This window comes from Thunnus albacares, chromosome 20 (genome assembly GCF_914725855.1).
Source record: "Thunnus albacares chromosome 20, fThuAlb1.1, whole genome shotgun sequence".
Taxonomy (NCBI): domain Eukaryota; kingdom Metazoa; phylum Chordata; class Actinopteri; order Scombriformes; family Scombridae; genus Thunnus; species Thunnus albacares.
The window spans coordinates 12,069,131-12,082,715 of record NC_058125.1 but is presented as its reverse complement, the minus strand read 5'-3'; the positions used below and the strand labels follow the sequence as shown (position 1 = coordinate 12,082,715).

At 43.5% G+C, this 13,585-nt stretch overlaps 1 protein-coding gene across 4 annotated transcripts in view; it reads left to right on the top strand.

Moving 5' to 3' along the window:
* Positions 1 to 13,585, top strand: part of kcnc3b (potassium voltage-gated channel, Shaw-related subfamily, member 3b) — a 52,087-nt gene that overhangs the window by 5,930 nt on the left and 32,572 nt on the right. For 3 of the 4 annotated variants that reach the window (XM_044337207.1, XM_044337206.1, XM_044337205.1), the window contains exon 2: positions 2,641 to 3,328. In XM_044337207.1, the coding sequence (XP_044193142.1) occupies positions 2,708 to 3,328 (621 nt within the window). In that variant the 5' untranslated portion in view covers positions 2,641 to 2,707. Of the gene's footprint in view, positions 1 to 2,640; positions 3,329 to 13,585 lie in introns of those variants that run through there. The other variant, XM_044337208.1, reaches the window with a different exon arrangement.

Sequence of the window (13,585 nt, the reverse complement as noted above, 5' to 3'; positions counted from 1 at the left end):
GTACAACTCTGAAACTCAAGAGTGCAGAATTTTTTTTGTCAAGCAAGCAGATTTGATGGTCCTGCAGCAAACACTGCAAAGACTTGCAATAGTAGAGAAAAGAGACATTTAAGGCATTTACAACTTAACTTACTTGATTTTTCTGATCTGTGCACATAAGATATGTCCATGTTAGTTTTCATATTAAATATTTTTTATTTGCTTTAGTTGTTTCCAAACTCTGACTGTATACCCATGCAAGAGCCTTGATGGTAGATCTTACCTGAGTGTTGTTAGTCTTTTTCCATGATTTTCAAAAATGAAAAAAAAAAGAGACAATTTTCATATAAAAAAAAGTCCAAATGAAATCTGAAAAGAGAAAGAAACTTAAGATCTGAAGAGAGAAAAGACACACCAAACTTTTCCGAGAACAAAAAGTTGTTTCCTTCAGCTAAAAAAGTGCAGTGAAATGATCAAAAACGACAGAAAACACACACAAGCAAAAACAGAGAGAGACTGCTGTGTCCTACATGACAGAAAGCAAAAGTGTGTGAGGGGGGAAAAGAGGAGAGAGTTGACCCAAAGTGAAGGGAGCTTACTTTGGAGAAGGGTGAAGAATGGTAGGAGGGAAGCAAGAGAAGGAGAAATTGGAAGAAAAAGACTGAAAAATGCAGTGAGGTGAGAGGAGAAAGAGCAGAGGTAAAGAAGAAAGGAGAGGGTGCACTGGACAGGAACAAGACCCATGTTGTGAGAGGAGGAAGAGGAGGAAGAAGTGAAGCCTTGATTCTCCTCCTTCAATGAAATGTGATTCCTTTATGCGGAATATGAGAGCGAGCGAGGGAGTAGAAAGTGAGGGAGAGAGAGAGAGAGAGAGAGAGAGAGAGAGTAGGTGGGAGAGGGGGAAGTGAGCCAGTGAGAGTGCACAGGAGAGGAGGAGGAGGAGGAGGAGGAGGAGGGGTGAGGGGGGGGGGGAGAGTGGTGCATTTCTTTGAATGGAGAAAAAGGTTAACAACATATAGATACGGTGCATGTATAGGCTTTTTGCCGTCTCTCTGAAGCATCTCGAGCCCCCCGAATGGCGATGCAGCTCTCGGGCGAAAGCTCTGACCTCTCCGGGAGAAGGAGAGAGAGCAAATAACTCTGGCTTTTTCTTTCTTTTTTTTTTTTTTTTACTGCAGCAGAATTCATTCACTTTTATAGCGCGTTCTCCTTTTTCGATGCCTTTCCCTTCTCCTCCTCTCCCCCCAACACTCTCTTCAACCCCCCTCTCTTCCATTACTAGGGAAGAGACAATATTACACTAGCTGTTCACTGTAACTGCCTCCAGTGAGTGTGCTGCATTCACTTTCTGTCCCCCTTTTTCTCCATCACACACCCCCCACCCTCCCCCCCTCTTTTTTCTCTCTCTTTGTTTGAGCCTGGCTTGTTTTCCTGATTGCCATTTGTTCTGTCCTTCTCCATCCTTCCATTAAAAATCTGATTTATGGCCTCCTCCTCCTTCTCCTCCTTCCCCCCAACCTACCTCTCTCTCTATCCTCTCTCTCTCTCTCACACACACACTCTCCACCTCCCTCTCTTCCTCTTTTCTATCACTACATGTCTTTACACTCACACACGTTGCAATGGGGAAAGTGGCAGAGAGCATTGACATAATTGTGCATCGCATGAATCTCAGGCTGTTGGAGGGGGCTGCAGCAGTGTGTGTAGCACGCACATAGACTGATTGAGGAGATCTAACATTAGTACGGACACTGCACTCTCGGGAGGCAATTAACACACACACACACATACACGGTGCTGCGCCACCTTACGTCAGAGCGGCATTCTCAAGGAAGGAGAAAAGAAGCAGGAAGATGGATCCCCAGTTTTCCTCTTTTCTCCCTTTTTTCCCCCTCCTCATTCCAGTTCTTCTCTCCTCCCCCTCCTCTCTCTCTCTCTCTCTCTCTCTCTCTCTCTCTCTCTCTCTCTCTCTCTCACACACACACACACACACACACACTCTTGTGTGCCCATGCAGGCAAGAAAAAGAGCAGGGTTGTTGCAGGTGGGGAGGAGGGGGGAGTTTGCATGCTGAAGTCTCACAGTGGCCTAATTAGGGAGAGGATTTGAATGAACACTGACTCGAGTATCAACCGGATCAATTTAGAGATTGTTGGCTGAAGGAGAGCATATAATGATGGTTAGAATAATAGATCAGCAGAGGGGATAAGGGACACGGATGGTAACAGTGCTGGGACCCCAATCACATCACTGTACCTTAAGGCTGGGGGAAATGAGCTATCTCAAATCTTCTTCATCATCACTGTGGTGTCAACAATCAAGCCTGTGAGGATGCTGACTCATGAATGCGCTCAAAGCCACCTGTTTTCATATGTTGCACTCATAAGTGAGAGGCACCAGGATGCTGTGTTTAAAATAACCTCCCAAAAAACAACTTCTGCCATCCTGCCCTTCTCATCTCAGCCTTGTACCCCTTGTCACTCACTGCACCTGCACCTGCACAAGGTCATTTTGTGTCCTCCCATCAGCTGATTATCAAGTGAATAGTTGCACATACAGCTTGCAATTAGCGTGTAAAATCTTAATTTGTATTGCAATGTTGATAATCCACATCTATTTCTCCCTTCTGCTAAAATTTCTGCCCTTTTTCTCTCCCCGCAGACTCCTCAGACTCCTCCCTCCTCCTCCCTTCGGTTTCTCTCATCCTCTCCCTCCCCCCCGGTCCTCTATGCTCAGTTCGGTGTGTGTATCCTCTTTCAAAGGGCGCAAGGGTGGGAACAAGTCGTCCAACAAAGCATGTTACAGTGCAGACATGACTTGTCCGTCGGAAAGCGAGAAAATCGTGATAAACTGCGGGGGGGTGCGGCATGAGACCTACCGGAGCACCCTAAAAACGTTGCCCGGTACCCGCTTATCGTGGCTCACCGAGCCGGACGCGTTCAGCAACTTCGACTACGACCCCAAATTAGACGAGTTCTTCTTCGACCGCCACCCGTCAGTGTTTTCCTTCATCCTCAACTATTACCGTACCGGGAAGTTGCACTGTCCCAACGATGTGTGCGGTCCCCTGTTTGAAGAGGAGCTGGCGTTCTGGGGCATCGATGAGACGGACGTGGAGGCGTGTTGCTGGATGAATTACCGGCAGCATCGGGATGCGGAGGAGGCGCTGGACAGCTTCGAGACTCCCGAACCGGACGCGCCGGACGACGACCCAGCGCTGGGCGGTGCGGACGGGGACTTGAAAAGACTGTGCATGCAGGAGGACGCGAGGAGAGCGGGCTGGTGGAAAACCTGGCAGCCTAAAATATGGGCACTGTTTGAAGACCCGTATTCCTCCAAATATGCCCGGGTGAGTTACCCATGTCTCTCCTGGAGGGACCAACTTGTTTCTGTACTGTTGCATATTCTGCCTCATGATGTCTCAGACCACTACTGGAGTCATGATAAGTTTGAAAAACTTTGTTTTTAAATGTTTTGTCCACATTTTAACTGCAGATAAACCAGTCCTCCATAATCACCTGCAAGCCCCTTACTGTTGGTATGTCATCCCTGACAGTAGCCTATAGCTCGTATTAAAAGGCAGTATATAGACTTACTGATATTGAATAATTAATGCTGATAGCATAGGGCAAATGGAAAATGGTATGGCAGCTATATCTACTGGTAGATGAGTACAAGTTGATATAACAACCAACGTTTTTGTCAAACACATCACTTCCATGTCTGATAGCTACCTGATATATGAGACATCTCAGGCGAGCTGGATTCCCACTGAATAGATTTTTTTATTGCTATCATAATTCCTATCGCCATATTCTGAAACTTGAGCAGGTTTAATACATATCTGCCTGTGAACGCAGCATCCGCTGCGCCTCCTGCATCCAAACGCCTTCATTAGGTCATATTTGTCCGTTTACGATGCACATCAATGCGCCGTATTTCATGTTAGTCTTATTTATTGTAGCACTGCAGCGATGAGGCTCACACGACATCCAGTCGTCGTGTGAAAGTGCATGTCTTTCCCTCACATTTGCCCTTGGTACCGCTACACTCTGCATGGTTGTTTTTTTGTCAGCTCTCCTGTCCCAGTTGAATGCTACATGGCTTTTACGCACGGGCTTTATTGCTGTTACGCACAACTCGCTCCTATGTTTGGATGCCCTTTATTGTTTTCATGTAAATAGTTAATGATTTGCCTCTTAAAAGCAAACGTGTGATGGTATTTGATCATACAGGTGCATGAGTAACAAGTACCCCTGACTGTGTTTTTTGATCTGTGGTAAATGAAAACAGTTACAGAGCAGGATTTGTGGTTCTTTTTTCTCTCAGACCCTCCAGTTACAGACAAATCCAGCTGCTTGATCACTGCTGCTTTGATTTGTGTTGTTTTTCTGTATCCAGTGATGTAGTTTGATCATCACTGTCTTGCACCCGGTCCGTGCTTTTGTTAGCACAATTTTTTCCTCATATGAGCGTGTGTGAATGCATGCATACTGTAGGTGCACATGCAAAACCAGACAGTCAGCAGACACCTGCAGTGGCCAGGCATTCATGCCATCACACTGAAAATAGCTAAACTCTAAAGCATGAAGCACTGCACACTCAGCAATACATCCTGTATTACAATCACAGATAGAAGATAGAAGACAATAGCTGCACACACACACACACACACACACACACACACACACACACACACACACACACACAGACACACACACTTCCTCTGCTGGTATAGATCCACATATCTGGATTCAGTTCCCTTCAATGGAAGAGGAAAGTGTTGGGCTGTGACGGACAGATAGTCTGGATCAGGCCACCTGATACGTCTCTGTGCTCTCAGTGGACTTGGGATCAGGCAGGAAGTCACTCTCATCCCAGTCAGATTGATTTATCACTATCCCACCGCTCTCTACCCCTTACCCTTACCTTATGCAACCAAACAGCTGATTATGGAGTAGTTCTTTGCAGTCCAAAAGTTGCATGAGAGGGAGACAGCTTCAGGGTTTGGATGATCAAATCAGCTATGACAAGAAACTATGTGTACGAGGACTTGCTGCTGAATTCTGAATTGTCTTACACCAAGAGGAGACAGCATTTGCAGTGTTTTGCACATACCTTGGATACAAGCTACTGTACCTGCTGCCTGGCTGCTCGAATGCTGTATATTATGTAATGTACAGTTTTAACACCACATCCACTTGTTAGAGCGGCCAAGATCTCATGAATCATACAATAACTAACATTCATTCAGTGTAATGTTGGGAGATAGCTGTGCTTGTTACGCCACGTTGGGGTTATGCAGAGTACAGAGCAGGTAGCAGGTGGGATTCATCTCGGTGCCCGCACAACGCCAGATTTATTTGTGGGTAGATGCAGCCCCATTTCTCTCTGTAGGTCTAATATGCCACCGCTATACGTCAAACAGCGATGTGACCCAGATCACTCTTTTTTTTTTTTTCCCCCTCCCTCGCTCTTTCGAAAAGTATCCTGTCCAACATGGCAGAACCTTTTGGTCTATCGGTCCTGAGAGATGCAAATTATATGTGGAAGGGAAAGACAGAGAGATGGAGAGAGACTAGGACAGGAAAAAAAAAAAACCTGAGACGCTGATGTGGAAATACAATGAGACAGATGAGAAGGAGACAGAGGGAGGAAGAGGGAGACGGGAGGAAATAAAGGGAGACAGGAGGAGAGACATTACTCTAATGATTTAAGGGGTTTTGTTTGCATGGCTGTGATGTAACACATCAGCAATCAATGTTTTGATCAGAGCGTTCGACATGCACGCAGGGGTCTTTTTTTTTTTTTCTTTTTTTTTCCAATTTCACCTCCTTCGGTCATGATCGTGTGAGGCTCTCGCTCACGGATGTACCGTAGTAGCGCACGCATGTACAAACACACACATGCTGGTGTCTGTGCTGGCTTTTCTGCTGCAGTAGACACGGGAGAGAGAGAGAGAGAGAGGGAGAGAGAGAGAGAGAGAGAGAGAGAGAGAGGAGGGGGGGCACTGGAGAAAAAGGAAAAGAGGTGGAGGGGGTGGGATTGAGAGGGATAGGCAGAGCGAGGGAAATGGAGAAGGGGTGAGATAGTGGAGAGAAATAGAGGGAAAAGGGACTGAAGGGGAGCCTGAGAGGGAGAAGGAGGAAAACGAGGAAGAGGGGTATCGAGATAAACAGGGAGGAGGTGACAACCACAGAGAAAAAGACATTGCATGATGGGGGTGGGGACCCTTGTCTTAGCATCTTCAATTATCTGTGAAGGCTTTGAGCCATCCAATCTTCCTACCCCGGCCCTCCTGCCTGCCCATTGATTGATATTTTATTGATTATCTTCTCTTTTTGTCTGTTTTTTTAAAGCCATTCTCTCTTTCTCTATCGCCTCTTAAAATCCAAGAATGCTTTCAGGGACCCAGGCTGGTTCTACTCTGTCGGACAGTAACACAACTGTTAACCCACTGACAGAATTTATGGATGTATATGTTTCTGTTTGATGAGGTGTTATACAATATGATTTGCATCTGATTTCTTTATTGATCTGTGCCTGGTTGACATAGATCTTTCAGTGCAGCTAAGAAGACTTTTGTATTACGTTTGGCCCATTTTATCCCCTTTGTGTATGTTTTTTTCTACTGTTCTGATTGGCTGTTAAACTCTAATCTGCCTGAGTGACAATGATCCTAATTGAATAACTAAGGATTCACCAATATCAATGAACCGTGGTTATTGTTTTGTCAGTATTCTACTATTGAACCAGAGGTAATCTAATTTGATGGAATCACTCATCACTCAGCAGGTTCAATATATAGTGCGAAACTAAGATAGAGATCATATTTTCTTTCTCTCAGAATAAGTTCTGCAAATGCTTAAAATTACACATAATTCTGGAGAAGAGATAGAAATGAATAGAAGTATAAGATGCAGAATTTTCTATTAACTAACCTTTTTTCATCAGTATTAATTCTATTGCTGATTATCTGGATGCTGTCCTATAATCTAGTCCCACTATCCCACCGGTTTAGCTGCGTTTTTGGTCACTTCCAGTTTTGCACCAGAAGGGCACAGTAGTCTTTGTCAGCAATCTCCTGACAAAGCACCATTTGTAGCTCAGCATGTACAAGATGCCCCTTTGCCCCTTTTCCAAATCGGACTTTGTGTGCCTGTACCGTGTCCCGCTCGACTGTCCCCGAACCCCCCCCACCCCACCCCTTTCCCTGAAGGTCATATCTTGTGGTTCATTGTTTGCTGTTCTTTTCCACTGTGTTCCGTGCTGGAGCGCACAGTGCTGTCATAAACACAAATTTGACCTGCCGTCGCACCGGACGGCCTCAGAACAGGTTGTCTCTGGGTAGAAAATCACTGTGCTAGACAGAAAATAGGAAGAAAAAAAAAGATGCATTGATAGGCGTCAGTGTATATATAGATATGGTGTTGGGTTAAAAAGAAGTTCACCTAGGGCAAGGTTTGGGTGACATTACCATTTTTGATGGGTTCATTGCATCACATTTTTAAGGGAGAACACCTTGTGACTGAGTCGCTGAGTTCTTTGTAGGTTTGGAAAGACAAAAGTAAGGTTTTAGATTGTCCAACTAGCCACTTTGAACATTGGTGTCCTCTTTTGATTTTAACCGTATCAGACACTCATTTTTACTACTGTATATACTAGGTCACCTCTAATTCAGCATAGTCTTGTGAGATATTTTTTGCACCAGTTTTGTTCGTCCCCGAGCTGTGTAGTTCTGTGTACAATACCTCACAACTCTGGCAGAAGCTTTATGAGGATTGTGGTGAAGGTGACTGTGTATGTACGTGCAGGTCTCAGCCAATCATATCAAACCCTGGACTTCCCTTTGCCTTATTGCTCTGTTATTTGTTGTGCATCCCCATCACACTCCAGGAAAAGTTAACATAAAAGCCAGCACTATTTTTATTATCCTAAAAGGGGTGCAAGAAAAGATTGTGCAAACATCCTCAAAGCTTTGGCTTCCCTCACCAGTGTCCCAGTGTCAGCGTTGATGTAAAATTGAGCTGATGCTTCGTTACTTTAATGGAGCTCTTTTGTGAACCAAAAGGTTTTAAGTGCGCAGAATTAAACTTCTACTTTCCGCAGTGGGGTTTGGTATTCATGCTTCCAAGTTGTTTCCATTGAAACCCGGACCCCGCTCAAAGGCTTATTTCCTACTTCCATTCTCGTTGCTCTCCCTGTGGGCTGCATCTGAAAATAGCAAAGAGAGGGAAGGAGGCCTTAATTTCATTCTCTCGTCGCAAATCTATTCCTCCCTTACTGGTGAGGGAGTGAGACTCTGTACTTGTTTGACCATTCAGCACATAAGCAATACTTAGAAAACAAGAGTCTCAAAACAGCTTAAGCACCAAACCCGTCTTTGCGGAGAAAAAAGGATGGAGGATGGATATTCTTAAGTGCTCACCAAGTTTATTAAGGTAAACTGTTTTCCTTAAGCAGTGGCTGCTGGCAGGGGCGTGATAATTAGTCAACTTGCCTCTCCTGTGCCTGTGATTGGTTAATATATCATGTTCTGTTTCAATTTTCCCTGACAAGGTTTTGTACCGCAGGTCTTCTCATGTTGTTTGTATCCTCGAAAGTCACTGTCCCTCTATTTGCTGCCTTGTAACTTGAGCACTGTCTGTTGGGGATATTTTACCTGGTAGATGCTTGATGTCTCCTAACAAGGGCAGAGACATTATCTTTGTGTTGACTAAGCGAGAAGCACTTTAAAGGGATAAACACAAAAAAAATCGTTTGGTTTGGACTTCTTTGGACTTCTGATTTTTATATTCTGAATATTTTGATATAACCTGTCACTTTGTTGCTGTAAGTTGGTCTTCTGAATGGTTATGGCCTCCTGTTGTGGTTTAGTTCAAGTCTGTCATGGACCAAGAGAAAAAAAAAAGAGTAGAACTTGAGAAGCTGTCCCTGTGTTCAGATTTGTCATTCACCAGTATTATTGTTACAGTAAATAGTTTTGGGAAATTTGCCTATTCACTTTCTTGCTGAAAGGTAGGTGAGAAGATTGATACCACTTTTATGTCTGTCTCTGAAACCAGAACCTTAGTGTAAAAATGACAATTTGCTGTTTTACAGGGATTGTGTACCGGACTAATTCATAGCTGAGACTGGTAACTTCCTGGTATCTCCTGGTTGCCTGGAGACACAAGAAATTTTATTTTAATTTTAATTTGGGAGCTTTAGAAGTGCTGGTAGTTGAATTTGTTACCTTTGGACAGAGTCAGGTTATCCTGTTTCCAGTCTTTATGCTAAGCTAAGCTAACCGGTTGTTGCTTCACAGTTACCATACAGACATCACTGCAGTATTAATCTAACTCTTGGCAAGAAAGCGAATAAGCATATTTCACAAAATGTCAAACTATTGCTTTAAGTATCATATTACATTTCAGACAGAAGTATGTTCTGATTATGTTGCAAAAATTGCTTTCCCAATACTTCAAATACCTTCTTTTTGTCTTTACGTCATCTCAGCCAACTTCCTCCTCTTCCTGTGCGTTGATCCATTTAGCCATGCTGGTTAAGTGCTGAATCAGCGCTCCGCACCACTGTACAGTCAGTCACTTAGTTGGATGTTGTGGTAAACCCTGTACATTTTGCTCTTATGCTTTGCTGTTGAAATGATTCAGGACAGTGGCGTGATGGAGAGCACACACGTTGCCACAACTGATTACAGCAGTGGGAGTCTGAATTCTGTAGATGGGGCAAATATTGTCAAATTACAGCAATGTATCATGTACAGTAGTCACACAAACCGCCACACGCATAAGCACATGAGTATGTAAACAAACACGAACATAGTGTGAACATACTGACAGAGAAAAATAGTTTTACTTGGGGGCTGAATCAAAAGTCACTCCACTGCATCATGACAGTCAGTTATCCATAAGCAATATCTAGGGCACATGCTGTAACTAAGGAAAGCGTTTGTGTAGAAACACATTTACTCACTTCCATTGCAACATGCATCTTAGGGCGTTTCACACCTATAGTTCGTTTGCTCTGGTCCGGATCAGTTGAAGAATTGGGGAACTTGGTGCATTTCCCCTTGGTTCGGTTTCTTTTCACACAGAGAAAAATCCAAGCGAGCTAAAATGCAGCACCACCAGCAACACAGGAAGAAGGTCCTGAAGGAGGTTCACTGGTCAAATACAACGCACTATGTTGTGCTAGTCCAGGTCTGACCTTGATTCATTCTCCGGCTAATTGTTAGCAACTGTTAAATTTGCTCATCTGCATCCCACTATGCAAAGCTCACCTGGCTATGGGAGCCTTGTCACACAAACTTGCGGAATACACCTAGTAGTCGAGTCTGATCGAGGTCAGATCACGTTCCCGCCACAAACAAACTGCTTCAGAGATTGTTTGGGACTGGACCGAGACCACCACCTCTGAAGGGTCTCGGCGTGGTTGTTTTAGTCCACACCAAGGGGGAAAACGAACCAGAGATCTATTTAACCGGACTAAAAAGTGCAAGTGTGAAAACACCTTTACATTTGACCCTCTCAAACACCTGAGTGAACATAAATCATTCTCAGTACATTCACCTTTACACATTGGCCTGTACTCTGTAAGTGTAGCTGCCCATAAACCATCCTGCTGAATGTTCACACTTACATCACACAGATAAATCACTTCATCTGACATGCCTTCACATGTAACCTCACAGAGCACTTTCACACATACGTACTTCCCAAACACATGTTTAACAATGGCATAAACCAACTAGCTGAATGTTAATTAGGTGACAGATGACATGGCTGCAAATAACAAATATTTTCATTACTGATTAATCAGGTAATTCTTTTTTTGATTTAGTAATTGTTTACTCTGTAAACTGTTAGAAAATAAGGTCAAATGCCCATCACAAGTTCCTATTACGTCTTCAAATATTTTGCTGGACCAAGAATCCAAAACCCAAAGACATGTCAAATAGAGTAAAACACACAAATTCTCACATTTGAGAACAAGCAAATGTTTACATTTTTGCTTGATAAATGACTAATCAATTATCATATTTTTTAGTTTATTTTCTGTCAAACAATAAATTGTTTAACTGAGTAATTGTTTCAGCACTAATGATGTTACAGTCATACAATGAATTTATGTTTTATGATATATAGTGTCTGAGCATTTTGTAGTTTCTTTAGTAATATGTAATATTTGAAAAGCAAAGACTCAGTTTTTCCAACCCAATCTTTAGTAGGGCTGCAACTAACGATTATTTTGATGATCGATAAATTTGACGATTATTTTCTCATTTGGCCTATAAATGTCAAAATATTGTTGAACAATTCCCATACCAATATCTTAAAGCCCAAGGGGATGTGATCAAATTCATTGCTTTGTCTGACGAATACTCTGAATTTTCCAGAGCTTAAATAAATATCTAGTCTGACAAACAGGCTAAAACCCAAAGAGATTCAATTCAGACAGAAAACCAGCAGATATTTACTGTTGAGAAGATGAAACTAATGAAGTTTTGGCACTTTTGCTTAAAGAATAAGTTAAGTGATTAATTGATTATCAAAACTGATGCTGACTTAAGCAAAACCAACCTGGTGATAGTTACTGTATTGTGGTGTAACACATCTGGTTAACAGTTTATGTGAATGTCAATGACTGGGCGACCATATGTCGTTACCCTGTGGCACTTAAACAGTCAAACTGAATCCCTGCTCATTCCTTTGGAAAATGACATTGGAGGGCGTCACTGGGACAATTCCTGCGTGACCATCTGCTTCCTTGTGATTGTCCCTCCTGTCCAAGTGGCAGTGGAGTGGAGGCAGAGTGCGTGCACCAGTGAATGACCATTTTAAATGGAAATGTGATCTAGAGAAGTGTGTCAGTGAACAGTCTTGATTTGGGGAGTGGATTTGAATTGAACAGAAATGTGTCAGAACGTCCTGTGGAGGTCTGTTGAGATCAGGACCTTCAGCCGCTTCATAACTTCACATTTATTTGTTTAACTCTGTGAGCAGATTGGCATCAAAAGGTTTGACAGTTGGAGTGTTCTCGTTTACCCAAAAAATCCTTCGTGCATGTCCCATAACGTTTCATTTTCTCTTTTATCATGGAGCTATGAGGTAGATTACGGATAGTTACTGAAGCACAGAGGGAGAAAGGAGGGGGAAGGGGGGTTAGAAAAAAGGAGGAGGAGGAGGAGGAGGAGGCATAAAAGCAGTCAGTCATCATAGCTAATAGAACAGGGACAGCTCTGCCAAACTTGCTTTATCTGTCTCTGACAATACGAGCAGGACGGTAGAGGATGGGTGGAGAAAGGGGGTAAGGAAGGGAGGAAAAAGGGAGGATCGGCTGAGAGAGAGGGGGGCTGCATCGGCAAGGACAAACGCACATCGTATGCTGCAGTAATCTGGACCGAATACAAAACAGATGAGAGGGAAAGGACACATGTACAGCTCACTTACCTCCACACAGTATTTGTTTGTCTTCAGAAATGTTTGACAGGACTGCAGTGGGAACGAAATGGGGTGGGGGGGGGGGGGACCTGAGCGCTGCAGAGCAGATACGACACTGTGACGTGTTGACTGGAGAGCTGTGTGTGTCTGCATGTGTGTATATGTGTGTGTGTGTGTGTGTAGGAGAGCTTACTGATTCAACTGTAGCGTGTCAAGGAGTTGAGTCATTCTGGGAATCTCTGAAACAGAAGTCTGTTTGGATTGAAATTTGATGATTTCCAAGAGCACTGACCTCACAGATTCAGTGTTTCTAGCTCTCAAAAATATATGCAAGGATTACCCAGAGCTGAAGCTAATTATATCTCTAAGTTCAGTGCAACCTCCGTCGCTCCCCACCCCTCCTTCGTCTCCTCCTGCTCTCAGGTGTTTGATGAATCGTTTAGCATGTGGCGTGTGTGTTTCGCACATCTGCAATCATGCAACATATGCAACCTCTCTGCTCATCCCACATCTATTTCTAACTATCCCACTCTTTTCCACGCCTCACCTGTCATGCCCTCCATTATCCCGCAGTGGCCCGCAGTGTCCGCGAGTTGGGTCCTGGGTGACCCCTAGCAGGGGCTTAGTCTAACTGCCTGTCCTGGCTCGAGCCAGACAGGACTCTAGGGCCGCACTAACGTCCTCCACTCATGTTGATTGCATTTCCCTTGAGGTGTGACATGGTTGCAGGTCCTCATGGACAGAAAGAGGAGGAGGAGAGGGTCATAAGAATCTGATATTGCCCCTGCTATTGTTTTCTGCCTATTATCAGTCTGTTATTATCAGCTGTCATGGATCTTCTCTTTTAAATGAGCTGAGGGGCCACTGGATCAGTGCACCTTGAAATCTAGACTATTCTGCAATGGCAGAGCCACCACACTGAAACCAGTGTCTCATTTTTTTCTTATCTAAGAATGTAACTGAAATCATCACTGCATTAATTGATTGTCTGTTTGATATTCAAATCATCAAGTATAAATACCAACTATTTGCTGATAACAGCCCCCTAAATAGTTTTTTAAATACATTTTCCTGGCATTTTTACCTTAAAGTAATAATTTGACATCTATCAGCTCACCAATTAACATGTTATACTATTTGTCTGTACAAAACTAGAAGTGTAA